The sequence below is a fragment of the Hydractinia symbiolongicarpus genome, chromosome 1 (genome assembly GCF_029227915.1).
Source record: "Hydractinia symbiolongicarpus strain clone_291-10 chromosome 1, HSymV2.1, whole genome shotgun sequence".
In the NCBI taxonomy this organism is placed as follows: domain Eukaryota; kingdom Metazoa; phylum Cnidaria; class Hydrozoa; order Anthoathecata; family Hydractiniidae; genus Hydractinia; species Hydractinia symbiolongicarpus.
The window spans coordinates 25,785,581-25,806,317 of NC_079875.1; the positions used below are offsets into that span (position 1 = coordinate 25,785,581).

Consider the following 20,737-nt stretch of genomic DNA (forward strand, 5'->3'; position numbering starts at 1 on the left):
GCAACATGCAAAACCATATTGCATCGTTTCTGTTTAACATTTTTCAAGCTTGTCTAAAGTAGTCTTTTATTCCTGTGCAATGGAGAATTACATCAGAAGTTTATATACCTAAAACAACACACCTTGTCCATCCAACATAAAGAATTTTCGCCCCATAGCTCTTCTGAATGTTGAAGGAAAGCTCTTTTTTAGTTTGATTTCCAAGCGGTTAGGATCGCATATTATAAAGAAAAACAACTTCATCAATACTTCCATTCGAAAAGGTTGTATGGAAAAAGTTCCGGATTGCTGGGAACACATGTCTATTGTTTGGTCCACACTTAAGAATGCGAAGGCACAACATTCTTCGCTTTCAGCCATATGGCTTGATATTGCTAATGCGTACCCTTCAGTTCCGCACAAGCTGATTTTTATGGCTCTCAGACGCTATGGTGTACCAGAATCATGGATAAGGCTCATACAGCTATACTACGCTTCTGCTCCTTCCAGTTGGCATCAACACTGTAGGGGAATTTTTATCGGCTGTACACTTTTCATTATACTATTTCTTGCAGCTATAAACGTTATTATTGAGTATGTGTGTGTTACCCCCAGCCTTATTGATACTGAAGGTAATAAAAACAAAATCCTAGACCAACCCCCAATAAAAGCTTTTATGGATGATATGTTCTTAATGTCCACGTCAATTCCAAGTACTCAAAATTTATTAAACAGGTGTACAACAGCTCTTGATTGGGTAGGCATGTCGTTTAGGCCTTCTAAATCACACAGCATTGTTATTGATAAGGGAAAAGTTGTCCAAAGTTCACCGTTTACAGTTGGCAGCGAAAAAATTCCATCCATTCATTCTAATCCAATTAGGTTTTTAGGCAGAACAATAAACTCATCCTTGTCTGATTCTGCTGCAATACAAGAATTTCTAAATGATGCCGAAGACAAACTTATGGCTATAGACATGTCCTTTCATAAAGGGGTCCATAAGGTTTGGTTTTTACACCATCTGTTAATTCCCAGAATCCGCTGGCCATTATTAATTTATGAAGTTTCTATCTACTATCACAAAACTAGAGCAAAGATTTTCTGTTTTCATTAGGAAATGGTTAAAACTACATCATTCAATTTCCAACATTTTCTTATATTCCTCGACAATGCCTTGTCCTCTTCCCCTGAAAAGTCTTGCATCTGTTCTCAAATCTGCCAAAATCAGTGGACATCTGTTACTAAGAGATTCTGTCGACCCTTGTGTGTCTAAGTGTGTACCAGTTTTGAAAGCTGGAAATTGGAAAGTTAGTGAGGCAGTTCTTTCGGCGGATGGTCAGCTCAATTTCAAAAGGATTTTAGGTTTGCATCAGACTGGTCGAGCTGGCTTAGGGCTCTTAGACCACAAAAATATACCACCAAAAGGCACTTATGCTTACCGAAAGCTTGTTTCCAATATCATTGAAGAAAATGAAGAAGATATTTACCATGCCAGAGCTGTACAGTTGCATTTGCAAGGCAATTGGACGAAATGGTGCTCTGATGTAAAAAATGATTTATCTTGGAGAACAATTCTTTCACTGCCACAATGTCTAACTTCATTTTGTATAGGGGCAACCTACGACACCCTTCCCTCTCCAACCAATCTTGTGAGATGGGGAATTGAGAAAGACAAAAGTTGCATTCTGTGCAAGAAACTCAAATGTCTCTCACATATTGGGTGCCTGTAGGACCTCCCTTACGCAGGGTAGATACACATACCGTCATGACTCGGTTTTAATAGTTTTGGTTAAGGCATTAAAAGAGTTTTTGGTATCATATGAACCTCTTAGCTTTCCAAGTGCAACAAAATTAATTTCATTCCGGCCGGTCAATCACCATCTAAGAAGAGGCATACAAAGTGTCCAGGCCTTCTTCACCTTGCTTCCGATTGGAAAATACTGTCAGATTTAGATTCTGTTTTAGTTGTTTCACCATACATTGCAATAACACAACTGCGCCTAGACGTGTTATTCATATCCAGTTCTTCCAAAACTGTAATTATGTTAGAACTGACTTGTCCATGTGAAGAGAACACGGAATATTGGCACAAACGAAAGCTTAACAAATATTCTTCACTTCGTTATGCTATGAAAAACAATGGATGGATCGTGCATTTCTTTGCCATTGAGGTGGGTGCAAGGGGTTTCTGTTCAGAATCAGTAAGGACCTGTTTTCGTCGCCTTGGTTTCCCTCGCCTTGGTTTCCCTAACAAGCCTTTACGTTCCCTATTAAAATCCCTAACTTTTACCTCCATGAGTGCTTCTTTTTACATCTGGATGTCTCGAAATTCTACCACTTGGGTTTAGCCTGAAAAGGCCCCAATCATTCCTGAAGTTTCTTCTGTTACAAATATGGAATAAAAGAAATCAAAAAACCCTGAGAAATCTTCCGCAAATCACACAAAATCTTGTAAAATCAAAAAACCCGAAAAACTTGATATAAGGTCTTCCAAAACAACAGTCGCATTGCCATCTAACCCTGATTTTATGAATAGCGGTCTAAAAAACTTGGGAAACACATGTTATGCAAACTCCGTCTTACAATGTTTTTATAACCTTCCAAAAGTTAAAGAAGCCATTTCTGTAAGCAAAACAACCTCAAAGTTAGGCGAAGCATTTGTAGGTGTTCTTCAAAGTGTGGCTGTTTCTAGAAGTCCAGTTGATCCCTCCCATTTTTGCGTGCTATGAAACATCATATCTCAGCTGCGAAGGGAAATGCATTTAATATCTCTGCTCAGCATGACGTCCCCGAGGTTCTTGAATATCTCCTACCTGGTCTGTCATTAGATTTTCCATTTCTTGGAAGTCTTTTTAGTATTGGCATCAAGACATCAACCACTTGCAATTCATGTCATATTACCAGCTCCTTAGAAGTTATAGCACCATGCATCCAACGTTCTCTGCACCCTACGTTACAATCTTCCTTAGATAATTTCTTCGAAAGCGAGGAGTTGTCAGACACCAATGCCTACTTCTGCCATGTTTACAACGCTCATCAAACTGCTCTAGTTGAAAAAGAAGTAGTGTCGTGCGGTTCCCATCTCATTTTACAGCTAAAACGTTTTGCTAGTGCCAACGGTCTTGCGTCAAAAATTGCCTCTCGTATTACTGCTTACCCTGGTACCCTTTCCATACCTTTACCGGAGATGGAGAAGTGAAATTTCGTAAATATTTTCAATTAAGGGCTATTATCAACCATTTCGGCAACTTAAATAATGGTCACTACACAACCATAGCCTTCGACCAAATGGTACACAGGTGGATACATTGCAACGATAGAGCAGTAATTTTCTGTGATGACCGCCTTATTAACAGTCACGAGTCATATGTTTTCTTTTTGGAAGAGCTGAGATAAGAATATTTTAACCGGAGTCAGCAAGGGGGCTTGATTACACTGAGTTTTGTCTTTGGAGAGTGACGACTCCACTTATTACCCCAGTCAAAAATAAAACAAAATCAAATAAAAATTAAGTTAGCAAGGGGGTTTGATCATACTAGGTCTTGTCTTTGGAAAGTGACGACTCCACTTATTACCCCACTTAAAAAAAAAAAATAAAAAAAATAAAAAAAAAAATATTAGCAGGTGGGTTTGATCACACATGATCTTGTCTTTGGAGAGTAACGACTCCACTTATTACCCCACTTAAAAAAAATAAATAAATAAAAAATAAAAAAAAAATATTAGCAGGTGGGTTTGATCACACATGATCTTGTCTTTGGAGAGTAACGACTCCACTTATTACCTGAGTTAAAAACAAAGAATAGCACAGTTGAACAGAAAGTGGTCAAAGTTAATTTTAGGAAGATAGGGATGTCTAGTTTCTGCTGATGACCGTCCGCGGACCTCTTCCAGGTGACCCAGCTAGACATCCAGGGTAATTAGGTTCAGAAATATGGGTCGAAACCTACCTGCCCTTGGTTAAGGTTCTGTTCATCTTTTCAAATGTGTTGTGTCCTTTTTATTTTATTTTTTATATTTTTTTTAATTAAATCCTTGTAAAAAGGGAGAATTGGAAACAAGCTAGAGGTTGTACTCCTCTAGAGAACATGCCTGGTGGCTTGCCACCTCTTTGTAAATTATTTTCTTATACAGGATATGTACATTTCAGTTTTAAAAAAACTGCTGTAAATATGTGTCCTGTTTAAAATATAAAGGTAATAATTTAAAAATAAATTATGTATAAAATATGCTCTAAATTACTATAGATATGTTAAAAAGTAGAAAACTATTTAAAAGAATAATATTTATATAATAGACAGAGAAGATTATAAACATACCCAAACAGACTATATCCAAACAAATGTAAGAGAGAAGGGTAAATTTAATAATATGTTCTTCAAAATAAATAGTTAGATAGATTGAAACGAATGTGAGAAAATAAAATGTTGAAAACCCTTGGTAATGTAGAACAACACACTTATAAAACATATTGCGAAAGATGTATTTTGTTGCAATCTGTTGTTAACCTTTTAAATAAAACAAAAATGTATCTTGTATATATATACATGTTTTTTCCATTGTTTTCATGCCTAAGTTAAGTTTTCCACGGGCCTTATCAATTTTTAAATAATAATAAACACTTACATTAATAGTATGTTCTTTGTACATTCCCTCTCACTACTACCACCTATATTGGATACTTTGTCGACCTAATAAAATCGAAAAGAGTAGGAGGTTTTATTTAAAAATCAATTTATGCTTTTTAAAATAAAAGCTTCAAACTGTCACAACAACTAATAATTGAACTTATGTTGAAGAAATAAAAAGCTTACAAGATTTTTGAATTCAGTCTTGTCTTCTTTGACTTTTCTTTCCAGAGTTTCAAATTCCTCCTCTGACAAGCATTTTTTATTGTCATGGCTGGTACCTGTTGTTCTGTTGTTTCTCAGGAGATTTAGAATTTCGGAAATCCCAAGTAAAACCTTTCGTTGCAACTCTAATGTGATATAAGTTAGTAGTAAATTCACTAACAAATCCCAATTGACGCAGTGTTATGGATATAATGGACAAATAGGCTTATGCAGGAAAGGATCAATGTAAAATATAAGGACATACTCGCATGCAGCAAATACCTTACCTACTTCAGGTAAAGGATATTTATCCTTATTACAAGCTGCTTCATTGCTCTTGCTGGGTTTCTTTGAGGTGGAAGAACTGGAACTAGAACAAGGGTTAGCAGCAAGTGGTGATCGTGGTGTATTTGGTTCTGATGGTGACAACATTGGTGAATCTTCCACATACATAATTTGTTTACATATTACAGGTGAAACAGATTCTAAATATAAAATACAAATGATCATCAAGTGTTAGCTTTTTATCTCTTAAAATTCCTTTAAGTCTTGATTACCTGCCAAAGATCTTTTTATACTAAAACACTCAGATGGCTTCTTTTTGTTAGAAACGGTAAACCGGATTGGTGGTGTTGGTAACTTTTTTGCTAAATCAAATTGTGATGACTTAGTTGCTGGACAAGAAAAAATATATACAATCATGTTTTTAAAAATGAATAACTGAATTCCTTACCAGCAGACGATTTTGATTTACTTAATAAAGTTCTTTTTTCTGGTGTTTATGGTTCTTCCGAAGTGAATGCATAACTTGAACATAACGTGTAGTCGTCTATTATTAAAAACTAGCCGAATCCCCATGGAAGAATCCACTGAATCTCTCATCGAGTCTTTTTGAGAGGTGCCAAATAAAAACATAGAACATAGGAATTTGAATTTTTAAAAGTCACAATTTGCATTTACTCTATGTTTATAACCGCTGAAACAAAAAGTCCAAAAAATAAGCATGTGCAGTAATAAGAAAAGGAGAAAAAGAGCCCTGGGATTGAGGTTGCTCACAATCTGCGTTATATTTATACCCGCTGAAACTGAACGCTTAAAAATATAAGCAGGTCCAACAACAAATAAAAATGCAAAAGGCCTAACAAAATCGAAGGTGGCTAACAACAGTTATGTAAAAATCTAAATCTGCTAAAACTATATACTTGCTTTGCCATGCCAGAAGTACACCAGGGAAAATGGTATACCAGACATTAGAAAAAATCATTAAGTCACACCAAAAAGGTTATTGCAAAATTTCCACAACATACAGTTTCTAATGCATCATACGATCATACCAAATTAGCTATTTAGTCTAATGCATACAGCAACCCTTCCAATGCGCAAACGTGCCATGCATGATAATGCAGGATCACCATACAAGTTATCTTTGGAGAAATCTTAGAATTACGGAGTTTCATACCGCGCAGATCTGGGCCCGACCGAAGTGGCTTGTAGGGACAAATTTTCAGAACTCCCGCAAAGTGTAAACATTTAGCTAGCGTTTGTACACACTTCCAAGTTATTATATTATAGTTATTTGCTGTTTAACACTTTTACGTATTGTTTTTGCAATAATGGAAAAGAAAGATTGTGTACAATGGTTTATGGAACGTGGCCTGTCCACAGGAGGAACAATACAAGAGCTTAATATGCGTGTTAATCGATTCAAATTATACCCATCACTTGCGGAAAAATTGAGAGTCAAACGAGAAAGAAATTTTAGTTTTGGTACAACATTAGATCCCAATCTTATCCCTCCCATTTCAGCTCCCTGGTGTCCTAAAGAGGAATTGTATCCAATAGTTACAGCATCGATATTTAAAGAATATAGTTCTAGAAAAAGAGAAGGTAGTTTAGGTCAGCAACAGAAAGCTTATGCTATGTTGACTAGCAGGAAAATAGTTTCAGTAAAAACACATGTTGCAGGTGATAATAATGTATTTGTTAGAACTCTTGTTAAAAAATCATATGGTGAATTAACAAGACCTACAGTTATTCTATTTAGTAGTAATATTCCAGTTAAAGCCTACTGTGAATGTCCTGTTGGTGTAAGTGGCTTATGTTGCCATACATTGGCCTTGCTTCTCTATTTAAAAAACTTTCACGAAACAAAGGAAAAATTTTTGGCTCTATCTTGCACTGAGCAACTGCAGAAATGGCATAGCAGAACAAGAAAATTTCTTACTCGTCCAATGAATCTCTCCACATGAATTCTAGTAGATGCAATATCAAAATTTGCAGCAACATCAGCAGGTGAAAATTGATCTGTATCTTTTTGGGCAGGTCGATTTAAAAAAACACCTTTTATGGAACAATGATCTTGTACGAAAAAACCTCTATCTGACATAAGTTCATGTTCAGGTCGCACCCATTCAAGAACAGCAGTTTCTTCAGTTATAGCGCTGTCACTAATTGAACCAGGATATATGTCACTGAAAAAAAGGCCACTTCCATGTGCTGAGATTCCGATTAAAGCTTTACCGGTGACAGTGTTTTTATAGTTAGAAAATATAAGGGAATTAAGTTCAAAGTTTGGAGCATGTTGAAACTTAAATTCTGTACAATCAATAACTAAGTCGGTCAACCCATGTCCTGTTCGAACAAAAATATCTGGCATTTTCTTTAATAAAAATCCATCATCTGGTTTTAAGTCCGACTGACTGAAAAGTGTTTCTAAAAAAACAAGCCATCCAACAAATATCCTATACATTGTGCTTTTACCAACACCTGCCATATAAGCCATAACGCCAAGATGAAGAGAATGACGACAAATTGTTAAAACACATAAAAGTTCGGTTGCTTTGTTTAATGATCTTTCCCCAGTTCCTTTACAGTCAGGGTATTTTATAATGTGTAAGTATGGTGAAACAATTTGAAATAGCAAGTCAAATTTTTCAACGGGCAAACCAGCTAAATATTCTATATTGCTAGATTTCTGTTGTAAGTTGTCATAGGAAAATATATACTTTTGAAGGTTTAGAATTGTTCCTGTTTTTTCAAGAATTATTTTATTTCGTTTATTAACAAATGATTGCAGGTAGTGGTTTTTAATTTTTAGTAATTTATTTTCATGGGTAAGATTCTTTATTTTATTATTTGATTCGTTTATTTTTTTTTAAGTTCTTCAATAATTTTGTCTTTAGATATTAATTTAGCAGATAACTGTCTCTTTGAGGGTTCTCTTTGTATATGTACTGGCGTAGAATATATTCTTTTAGCAGAAGGTTTTCTCTTTACACTAGATGGTGTACGAAGTGTTTGGATGAATTCAAATTTTTTTTTTAGCTCCTTAACTTTCATTTTATTTGCTGCACTTTGGGTTTTTTCAAGTCTTTCTTTTGCTCTATTATATTTTTGCTCAATAATAGGAATTTGTGACTGGGGTAATGTAACATCAGGAAGAGTGTCATTAATTTTATAACCAGCACTCCAATGTTCACAACATATATATGTGTCCGTTTTTCCAATTAACTCCAGCAGTTTTAATAATTTTTTGGTACTCCATTTGTAAATCCTTGGTCCTTGGCAATCTGTAAAATACAAGCTTTTCTCCATTTGAATTTTGTGTTCGAAAGTTATTATAGCAAAGGGATGACGAGCAGAACCATTTCACCATGTTTTAGATAAGTTAAATGTTGTAGAAAAGTATAAATATAAGGAAAGAATATGTACTAAAATTAGCAATTTATGCCTCAACTGCGCCCATACGGTATAAACTTTATGAGCAAATGACCGGGAAACCAATAGGCGTAATCGAGTGCAACATAAACAAGCTAAAAATTTGTCCCTACAACGACTAAAACAAAAATGGCACCATCAGTTGTAGAAGATTGCGAATGTTTAGTTCGAAGTGATTGGTGGCACGAGTCATTGCCAGGAGAAAACTGGATACAGTGTATAAACTGTTCAGCATGGCTTCATGAACTATATTGTTCTTCAGATAAACCTATTTGTGACTTCTGTGACTAATTTTATTTGTTTGTTTTTTATTTTAATTATTTCATACATGGTTAGGATTTTTATAGCTACATTTTACTTTATTTTCATTTAACCTGCTAACTTGTTGCTACTAAGTAGTGGTACTAAATTTTACTTTTGTCAGACATGTAAGTTTAAAAACTCGATATTTTCTCCTTTGTTCCTGAATTTCTATAGTAAACCATCTTGCCCCAAAAGTCCAAAGAAGCGAAAAGCTTGCTAACACGATGGCGATTTTTTGTGGCGGTTAATGTAGCTGCTGAGTTGATATTCAGTTTGACGCAAATATTGTGTGTCGTATGCCACCCAGATGCATAATTTGTCGAGTTTTGGGTACTGGGAAACAGAAAAGGATTTTTGAAAGCTGCACACAAAACTTTTCTTTTCTCTGGATCGGCTAAGATCTGTAAGGCTGGTACGCAGTCTTAAATAATTAAAACTGGCACCAGCTTAACACTTCCCTTTCCACTTTGATACGTTAATTTCAACGACTTGATCAGGGCCTTTTTAATGGGATGATCTCTGCAGACTATCCTTGTAAAAAAGGAGATCTTGTACTGAATATAGATCTCTAGAAGGTGTAACCTCTACAATTCAAAAACAAAAGAGTCAGTAGACTACTTCCATCATTACAGCTTGCTGTTTTGTTATCTCACAATCAAATTTCATCCAATCATTCCCTGTCAAGCCAAACCCCATCCATCGCTTCTCTAAACTCTGTTAGTAATAGGAGTAATAGCAACAATCCCGCAGTTCGACATTTGTGTGCTTGTCCCAGAAGTTAAAAGAATCGGTGATGATGGCACCAATTCTTTCTAACCCATGATTTCGCGTGTTTTGAACATATTCCTCCAAGGGGAGCTGGTTAGGTTTCCTTAGCTTAACCTAAAAAAAGAAAGATCTCTTTCCAGTTCCCACGGCTCTGCTGACTGCTATTCGGTTTAAGAGTTTTCACTTCCCTTTTGAAAATTTGATTAAAAATATTCCAGCCATTGTAATAAATGTATTCCTATTTCTTTACGAAACAATCAAGACTGTTATTGATTTGTTCAATGCTTGCCGTACATTTTATTCTACTTGTTTCCAAATCATTTTTCTGTCAAAAAATCAAGCCTACACTTATGGAAAAATGGATGTCTTTTGAAGAGAGTCTTGTTAAGTCCCTAAATTGAATGAAGTCAGTCTAGTTTCACAATACACGTGGGAAAAATTTCTTGAAGCTTGTTCCGCGAATGACAATTATCTATACAAATGGGTTTAACTGAGTCAGTTGGCACTGCTATATGTTCAAATAAGTAGAAAATGATTGCGAATGAGGCTCCTTTAGTCAAGCAGAAATTTTTAACCATCCCCATTTCATTCAGGACACTAAAAACACTATGAAATTGTGTCACCTAACGTCCATTCTTGCCATAACCAATATTGGTTGCCCTTTTGTGTGATCGCATGACAACCTTTCAACTTACATTTCAGTATTAAAAAAACTGCTATAAATATGTGTCCTGTTTAAAATTTATAAGAGTAAAGATTTAAAAAAATAAATTATACATAAAATATGCTCTAACATTACTATAGATATGTTAAAAAGTAGAAAACTATTCAAAAGAAAAATATTTATAAATAGACAGAGAAAATTATAAACATACCCAAACAGACTATATCCAAACAAATGTGAGAGAGAAGGGTAAATTAACTAAGTAAATATTAAAAATATAAAGTTTATTTTATCAAAATTAAAGTAATTCACGTCTGTTAAAGAAGTTCGAGGAAAGTTAAATTACTCAACGATGTTCAATATTATATGTTCAATAATCAAATTTCGTGTATTTCCCCCAACAGACTGTTTTCTGTGTTTCTATTTACACCGAACTGTTATATATTTTTTTGAAAAAAGTGTATTACGCCTGTAAGAATGTGCACCACGGTTTACCTGGACCGACTGTTCAGCCCTGTGTTAAGAATGGACTGTTTCTTGTGTTTTTATTTAAACAGAGTCTGCAAGAAAGTTTTTCAAAAGGGTATTATCCCTACACACCTGTGCAACATTGTTTAACTGTACTAAGCGGTCAGCCCATTGCCACGAATAAATTTTTAACTTTCAGAAAAACTTATTCCGCAAAATAAAATAATATTGACCGAATGTTTTTGCCATGACCGGGTAACAATGGTGTGTAAACTCTATTTTTATTACAGCTATTGTTGCAGGATAGTTATTTTTTAAAAAGATTATATTACAGTAAAGCACTCCACCTCATTGTGTGAAGCAGTTTACGGCTGTTATTAAACGCTCCACAGAGTGTTTATCGCCGGCTCACATCTTGACTTGTGGCTTACCCTGGCGTTTTGACGCCGGGTTTACCCGGCTAGTCTTTAATAATATCGAAATTTGCCCTTAAAATGCTTTGTTTCATCTTTCTGGTTTTTGGTCACATCTGAAGTGGCGAGATAGACTTGACTGGAACTCGCTACAGAATATGCATCTTTTTCTATCATAACTTTGTTTGAAGAAGTGTGTAGAATTCATATTACGATTGTCAAATTTGTTACATTCAAATGTATGCATTAATATATGCTGTGTGTATGTGCATGGTTGTTCCGTCAATGTAATTAATACGACATGCTGCCAATCGGATTACTTCTTGTTGGTTTTTTTCTCTTCTTCGACTCTGCCTTTGGCTGTTCAACTGATGCAACGCTGTTCTCCTCGTCCACGTCAGCAAGCATAGCCATTAAAGACCTCTGGCGCCTGTTACTGCAAGTGGAAGTTTTTTTAATTTCGACTTTGACGGCTTCTCCTCGTCTGATTTTCTATTAAACCGCTGCAAGGATTCCTTCACTTGCCATATACGTCCTTTAAAAATGTTGTTCAACCTCTTATCTCCAACCAACGGCGAGTTTGTTTCAAGAGTTTCTGCTAACTCAGGACGGTTGAGCCATAGAAAATTTATGACTGTTTTTGAACTTTTTTTTGTTAGCCATTTCTAAATTACGGAAAAGATAAAAATAATCCTTTAGGTAAACAAATATAAGAGTAAAGTGTAATTTGTATGAAAATACTTACCGATTTAAAATATGAAGCAGTGTGACTGATGACGGCTAAAAGGGCAATGCAAATGGAATTGCAGTCATCAGTATTTATACTTTCTTGCATACAAAGTGAACAACAGCATACCCCAGCAATAACCAATTAAAAAGGCATGTTATGTATTGGAGAGCGTGATGTAAAGAACACAAACAATAAGAAATTCAAGAAAACACAAAAAATGTAAATTCTTAGATATTTCAAATGTTTTTTTAAATGGCAACAGTTGTTGATACAACAGCACTGTTAACATGTTTCCACGTTCATGCAGCATTGAGTGCAATTGGTCGGAACATTCATTGATAAGAGTGACCAGTTTAAGTTGATCTCCATTCTTTGAAATTGAAGCTGCAAGTGTTGATTCATCTGCTTGTGCCGTTGCCATAGCTACGTCTTCTAAGAACAAAGGTAATTACTCAAGAACGTAACAGAACTTAAACAAAAGCTAAATCAATAGCACATTGCGTTCATAGATTGGGATGGAATTATAATAAATACAAAATAATAATTATTTATTAATTATTATTTTGCTAAAATTTGGCAAATTTCCATTTTAGTCCACTTGTTGTTTCTGATCTTGTGGTGTTCTGTTGTGATCTGTTGGATTGATCAAATTTATAGTAGCAGAGGAATCAATGTGAAATAACGAAATACTACTTAAGAAAAAATTTAAAAAAGACTTATGATTATTTGGAAGATAATTTGCTTATTTTCAAAAGAGCAATGATGGCAGCGTGACTGTCAATTATTTCACTATACTCAGCAATTATCAACCAAACAGTATTCCTGATTTATTGGTAATATTTTTAGAATTAAAAAATAAAATCAGGGGCGGATACAGGTTTAAAAAGTCCTTAGACAAAATTTTTCGTGAAGCCAAAAATGTTTTGTCGCAAATGCCCCAATTATCATTTTTTAATGTATAATTACCAGACACCTATTTCATAAGAATAAATTGAAAGAAAAAACAACATATATCTAGCTACTTTTTCATAGCAGCTGGTATTCCAAAATAATGTTTTTTGAAAACTTGAAGGGTTGCATTAAGAACCCATAAAAATCTTCTTTCTTCTTTCTTGCACATCACATAATGTAGAAAACCATGGACAAATTGAAACTAACATGAAATGGGTCAAATTGAGCAAATTGTCAAAACCGGCCAATGGAATAATGAATGAATCTATCAAATTTGACATCTAAACATCAGTATACCGGGCTGACATAATAACAAAGAAATATATAAAAACAAAATAAATCCAAAATTAAGAAACTTTTACAGTGAACCTAAGATGTTAGGTGTATAATTACCAACTTAAAAGTAAGACTTAGCAAAAGATGAGTAAGTAAAGGTAAGTATGGGTAAGTAAGGATTAAAGTAAATTGTTTAAATATTATTAAGTTTTAAGTGAATTTAAATTAACTGTAATCTTCTAGGATCTCGGGCAAAAATATTAAGTACATATCTACCTTTGGAATAATTTCTTGATGAATGTACATTAAGGAAAGGCCATTAAGACGATCTTCTGTCATGGTACTACGGCAATAATTTTTTAATCGTCTCAATGATGAAAAACTTCTTTCACATTCACATGAAGTAATAGGGATAGTAGCAAGAATGCGAATAGCAACATTTATTGACTTTAAAGTTTGAACAATGGTTTCAGGTCTTGTACCCTGATAATCCAAAGCAAACTTTCCCACAGTAAAAATCTACAAACCTTTTGAATTTGCTCTTCTAATCTTTATTGGAGTAAACCATTGAAACTACTTTGGCTGGTACAATGCACAATCCATTATACACTACAAAGTTTTCAAAATTAAACCTCGAGTTAAGTTCACTGTTTAAATGGTCCAAGATTGGTATGGTTAAGGCTTTTTTATAATAATCCTTTGGACTGATAGCAGGTTGGTTGTCCCTTAATGTTTGACTTCTGATAACCCGTTTCATTTTCTCCTCAACTCCTACACTTTCCGCAACATCTAATGCCTCCTTGTACCTTGAGTTGTGAAAAAAATCTACATTGTTCCTGCAACTCATATTTGTATTTTTCAAATTAGTGATGTATTAAACATTATCTGTAATATCAATACTTCTACGCAAAGTTGTAACACCATGTGTTAGTGCCAAAACATTTCTGGTCACAACCACAGATACAATGAACTCAAAGGTAGAAATTTCATTAAAAAAGAGTGTGCTTTGGTGGCAGTTTCATTATTGACAATTTTATTTAAATTAACTGTCATATCATCAAGGGTCACATAAATTGCAACATAAAGTTCCTGAAAATCTTCCATGCCATCAATACGCTCAATCCACCGTGTTCGGCAGACATCTTTAAGTTTAGACTTATGAGAGTTAGGACAATATTGAATGACATTTTTTTCAAGTTGCCTTTTTTGTGAAAAGTTAAAGAAGTAGGAAATTTCTTTAATTTTCTTCCAGCGTAATGGAACAAGATTTAGCAACACAAAGGTTTAAACGGTGGCTATGACAATGAACATAAATAGCCTTTTTGTTAACTGACAGAAGACGAGCTGATAAACCATTTAAATGTCCAGCAACATTACCAGCCCCATCATAACCCTGGCCCCTGCAATTACTAAAATCTAGATTTAAATTTTGCAGAGCAGACAACATCAGCTGGGCTAAATCTGCACCAGTTAAACCCTCTTTACAATGAAGAAATTTAAGAAAATCTTCCTTGATATTTCTACTTGAATCAACATAACGGATTACTAAAGAAAGTTGTTCCTTATTAGAACAATCTAAAAGTTTATCAGCCAGGACAGAGAAAAATTTATTCTTCCTAATTTCAGAAACAATTTTATTAGTTATTACTTCACCACAACAATTTATTAAATCATTTTGAGTGGTTTTGGAAATATATGTTGCGTTTTTAGGGCATTTTGATAAATGCTCTTTTAAATCAGTATCACCACCTCGAACTCGTAAATTCAGCAATTATACAAAATTGCCAGTTCTCCGTACTGAATATTCCCCTGGAGCTGAATGATACTTAGCATCATCACGATGTCCTCTTAGTGCAATACCTTTCCGTCCACACAATATGATGGCATCTATAATGGGAATCAGTTTTTTTCGGTTTTCTAATACAACAGTTTTCCTTTGGTTGTCAATTAAGACATCAATTGGTTGGGATTTACCTTCAACAGCATTTATCAGTGAGGTAAAAGCATCACTATGTATGCCATTGGGAACATTTTCATGGCGCTTGAAAGCAGCACATGCATCAGGCCAATATGTTAATGGCTCACGTAACAGTTTCATTATTTTATATGCCTTGGTTGGAAATCTGTCAACATCTTGGCTTGGAGAATAACATAGCCAACTAAATGACTTAAGTCTTTCCCGACGAAAACTTTTAGTTTTTTTTTTAGGAAAAACAAGTCATCACATTTGTGAACATTTTTTATCAAATTACATAATTCTTCTGGCCTAGGACCTTTACATTTGTCCCTATATCCAGCAACATCCCACTCATTTATTGAAGAAGTGACAAGAGATGAGCTACCTGCTTTTGATGATGATTCTGAGAAAAATGAAGGAAATAATAAAGGCTTTTGGGAGAAAAAGGATACAGGGGAAGAAAGATTAGCAGGGGAAGTAAAAGTAGAAGAATTTTTTCCAAAAACTTGGCTGGCATTGGAGGTAGGAATGGAAACCGTTAAACAATTTTTAGAATTATATGTAGATAAACTTTTTATTGAATCAGTACTATTTATTTTAGTTATCGGCAAACTGTTTTGTGTGGACATACTTTTTACTTTAGGTAATACAAGCTTATCGCTGCATTAATCGGTCCAAAATGATAGCTTTGCTTGTACTTTATCACTAGCAAAACCCACAGTTTTAATTGTTTTTATAAGTTTTTTTTCATTGGAAAAGGATTTATGCTTACTACTATGATTTAACAAAAGTATACAGGGAACAAAATGGTTTGGTTTATAATTTTCACCTGGTCTCGATACATAACCATGCATAACATAACAAAGCTCTATGTCAGAAGCTATGTTTTCATTGGGGATTCGAGGTTGAACTTTCTCCGCAAACAATAACTTATAACATGTTTCGCCGCATTCGGGGTATGTTACATTTATATTGTGATTAATGAGAGTAGAAAGGCCAAGTATGTCAAGAAGACCTGCCCATCTGCCGTTTTTGCAATTATACAGAGCTTCAAATTGCACTAATTCTGTAAGTGAAGAACCAGGGGGGTAATCTTTATCAGATATAGCCAGGGACATATCAAATACTTGTTTGAAATTCTTAAAAAGTTGGTTATTATTTAGTTGTCCTTGTTCAAAAATAGAGGGGATGCGTAGAATAAAACTCAGCACGAATAAACAACTCTAAAGAAGTAAGTAACCTTAAATCATGGCACAATGAACTGTCACCTGACAACATTAATGATACCGAGCTGTATAAGCAGTTTCCACTTGCTTCAGAGCTAAAACAAGAAAAACAAAGCCAATCTGAGTCTTGTGCCTAACTAGTAATACATTCACAAACATAACAACACAACTCAGCTACCATTTATATATTTGTTTATGACACGTTTTGTAAAATAAAACTATTCTGAGAATAAAACAAAAGAATATTTAATAAAAACAATTAAGGTCAGCCATATTAAATCTTTGGCTTTTGTTTCAGTTTATAACTGAAATATTGCATTGTTATATCAACTCCCGATCGTCGGTGCACGTTGTTTACATAAAAAGAACTTTACGCACTACTATGCCCCTCTCGATTGACATCGTCCGTTATACAGGTAGACAATTTACCTTCGTCACTTGACGTCTTTGACGTGGTATGTATCCGCCCCTGAAAATTCACAAATTATGTGCTGCTAATGCAGGCAGGTATGTATTTAATACTTTATTTTGTTTTCTGTGGTTATTTCTAAAATAGATTAAGAACAGATTCTTATAATGTTTTTAGGAATAGTAAATTAAAGTTTTAAACTTTTAAACTTAAATTAAACTGTTGTTGTTCCATTAATTCCCCCTCCAGATTGTAAAATCTTTATGCAAAAACGTTCAATTTTTGAAACAAAAGAGTACTGTTGCCTTTTTATGTTACAAGAACCAATGCAGGTTATATCAAAGTGTTTTAACATAAGTCTTAATTATCATACGCAAAGATTTAATTGTGAATGGTGCACGAGGGGATAGTGCAATATTGGTAATAGTTACCATCTGTAAAAAGAGAAAAATAGCAAAAAAGACAAATTGTATGAGAAAGTTGGCTAAGCTCTACTTGCAGTTTCTTATGTGCAAACAGACAGCCTCTGCCGCAAAGTTTATTTTCGTTTTGCATCGGCGCAACCTATGACACGCTTCCTTCTCCTACAATTCTTGTCAAGTGGGGAATTTAAAATGACAACAGTTGCACCCTATGTAAAAAACCCTCTTGTAACGTGTCCCACATTTTAGGCGCTTGTAAATTAGCCCTTTCACAAGGTAGATTCACGTACCGCCACGATACTGTTCTACGTGTGTTAGTGACAGCCATTCAGAAGTTCTTATCCGATTATGAGCCAGGAAAACCATCTAGATGTCATAAAATATCCTTTCTTCCAGCTGGTTAACATCTTCCCACCATAAAGCGTTCAAAAATTCAAGGAATCCTTCACCTGGCCTCTGATTGGAGAATTACTGTCAGACTTAGATTCAACCTTAATAGTACCACCTTATCTTGCTGTAACGCAACTTTGTCCGGACATACTTTTAACTTGTGTCATGACCAAAACTGTAATTATCCTTGAATTAACTTACCTATGCGAAGAGAACATGGAGACTTGGTATGGACTTAAGGTTGATAAATACTCGTCACTTTGTTCCGTCATGAGATTAAACAATTGCTCTCTGCATTTCTTTGCGGTTGAAGTAGGAGCTAGGGGATTTTGTTCCGAAACAGAATCTGCCTAGTCGCATCGACTTTTCTAACATGTCTGTGCGTTCCATTCTCAAATCTCTTACTGAGTCATCTATGCGATCGTCGTTTTACATATGGCTATCTCGAGATTCTTTGTCTTGGATTCATCCTGGTAGGGATCCACAGCATACCGCTCAATTGATACCAACTGTTTCAAAGAAACCATCCAAGTCACAAGCAACTTCGACCACTAGCTTTAAGGACACGAATCCCCAGGGCGTAACAAAGAGCTCCACTACCTTGCCTGCACAAGAATAACTAGGCAGCAACAGCGGCTTGCTAAATTTGGGCAACACATGTTACATCAATTCCATCTTGCAATGTTTTTATGTGTTACCCGAAGTCGCCACAGCCATCTCTGCAAATGATTCCAATATGGCGATAGGTAAAAGTTCTGTAAGTATTCTACGCAAACTATCTTCCTCCAACATTCCAGTGAACACTTCTTCATTTCTAAATGCATAAAAAGGCCATGTTTCTAATGCAAGGGGTGCTGCTTTTAATCCGTTCTCTCAGGAAGATACCCTAGAGATTCTTAAGTATCTCATACCAGAGTTGTCCTTAGCCTTTCCTTTCTTTTGTAGATTATTCAACACTTGTGTGAAAATCTGCACTACTTGCAGCGCTTGCAATAATATTAGCACATCTGAGCAAGTAAGTCCATTTCTTCAACTGCCCTTGACATCGACTGTACAATCCTGAATAGATAACTTTTTGGAGAGCGAAGAATTGTCAGTGTCAACTCGTACTTCTGTCACTACTGCAATAGCTACCAAACTGCAACAGTTGAAGAAGAGGTCGCAGAGTGCAGTTCAATTTTGGTTCTGCAATTAAAGCGCTTTGCGTATAACAAAGATCTTCTGTCTAAGGTTTGTTCTCCTGTCACATCTTACCCAGGCACCGTTTCTATACCTATCACTGTAGACAGTGAAGTCCTTTGTCGCAAGCACTACAACTTAAGGGCTGCAATTAACCACTCTGGAAATTTGAACAACGGCCATTACACTACTGTTGCTTATAACCAAGTACATGGTAAGTGGTTTCATTGCAACGACAGAGCAGTGGTCACTTGCAAACAAAGCTTGCTTAATGGTGTACAACCTTACATCCTTTTTCCTGAAGAGCTTAGGTAAATTGCAGTCAGCAGCACAACTTCTGGCTTATGTCACCAAGGGGGTTAACTATTCTTATTTTTTTTTTATTTTTTTTTTTTTTTTTGTAGTCTTGTCTTTGGAGAGTGACGACTCCACTTATTACCCCAGTCAAAATAAAAGTGAAAAACAAAAAAAATTACGCCAGCAAGGGGGTTTGACTGTACCAGGTCCTACCTTTGGAGAGTGACAACTCCACTTATTACCCCAGTCAAAAAGGAAACAAAAAAAAATTTATGTTAGCAAGGTGGTTTGACTGCACTGGTCTTATCTTTGGAGAGTGACGACTCCACTTATTACCCCAGTCACACAAGATTGTATAGAGTAGGACAGATGAAAAGTTGTGGATGAAAGAAATCTCTAGTTCCTGCTGAAAACTGCTCGTAGACCTGTTTTGAGGTGACTCAACTAGACATTTTGGGTACCTTGGTTGAGGAATATGAGTCGAAACCCTTGTACCCTTTACAGAAGTCCTGTCCTACTCCCTCTGTCTGTTTGTTTGTTCAATTTTTGTGCCGATTATCTCCTTGAAAAGGGAAGAATTGTGTTCCTTTATATGAGCATATTCTTTAGAGGAGCAAGGTGGTTTGACTGCACTGGTCTTATCTTTGGAGAGTGACGACTCCACTTATTACCCCAGTCACACAAGATTGTATAGAGTAGGACAGATGAAAAGTTGTCGATGAAAGAAATGTCTAGTTCCTGCTGAAAACTGTTCGTAGACCTGTTTTGAGGTGACTCAGCTAGACATTTTGGGTACCTTGGTTGAGGAATATGAGTCGAAACCCTTGTACCCTTTACAGAAGTCCTGTCCTACTCCCTCTGTCTGTTTGTTCAATTTTTGTGCCGATTATCTCCTTGAAAAGGGAAGAATTGTGTTCCTTTATATGAGCATATTCTTTAGAGGAGCAAAACCTCCAGAATTTAAATTTTAAGTCTTAACTGGTCGAGTTTATCATTGTGCATGGACTTTGTAATTTATTCTCAGAAAGATACCAAAAGTCCCTGGACATGTACAGTGGGCACAACTTTCAAGCTTTAAAGGAAGCCTTTTGAAAAACAACGATGAGCTTAAAGCATGCGTAAAGCTTTAAGTTACCTGAAATAGTACAGGCTATGTAAATCGGAAAAGAGGAAAATAAAGAAGCTGCTGCAGTGACGATACTTATCTAATGACAGCTGGTTAAGCAATAGGTAGAAGTTGCAACCCTCTAAAGGTTTCACAACAGAGCAAAATCGCCGCAGATTTTCATAACAGTAATTGGAAAACGTAGTAAAAACAACAACAACAACATTAATAAATAATTCAAAAACCAATTTATTAGACACACAAAACAAGTTTAACAAAAAAAGAAGAACTAGCTCAGTTTCTCCTGGAAAGAGGCCAAAAAAAAAGCCTTCCTCAAACCACCCTAAGCCTTGTGCAATCAGACATGTAAAAAATAGCCGAAGATATAACAACGGAAAAAAGTATTTGTTTTTCCACAGCATAGTTCAGTTGCCTTTTACGGCAATGCACGAACAACAAACTTTTAGCAAAACACAGTTAGTTTTGCGTTTTAACTGCATCATAAAAACAGTTTGTCACCAATGTAGCTTGATTAAATCTTTGCAGAAAACGCTAAATATATTTAATAGAATGTCGTTTTTTTGCATTAAACTGTAATATTTACGCAATTAACTATTATTTTATTTCTTATTTTTCTTCGCTTTTCTCCGG

At 35.3% G+C, this 20,737-nt stretch overlaps 1 protein-coding gene across 1 annotated transcript; it reads right to left on the bottom strand.

Moving 5' to 3' along the window:
- Positions 1-4,284: 4,284 nt before the first annotated feature.
- On the bottom strand, positions 4,285-5,558 carry LOC130637777 (uncharacterized). The gene is made up of 4 exons (XM_057446958.1): positions 5,369-5,558; positions 5,099-5,296; positions 4,794-4,957; positions 4,285-4,670 (listed from the first exon to the last, which is right to left on the bottom strand). The coding sequence occupies exons 1-4, from the start codon at positions 5,511-5,513 to the stop codon at positions 4,602-4,604; spliced, it is 576 nt and encodes a 191-aa protein (XP_057302941.1). The 5' UTR covers positions 5,514-5,558; the 3' UTR covers positions 4,285-4,601.
- Between the last annotated feature and the right edge of the window lie 15,179 nt (positions 5,559-20,737).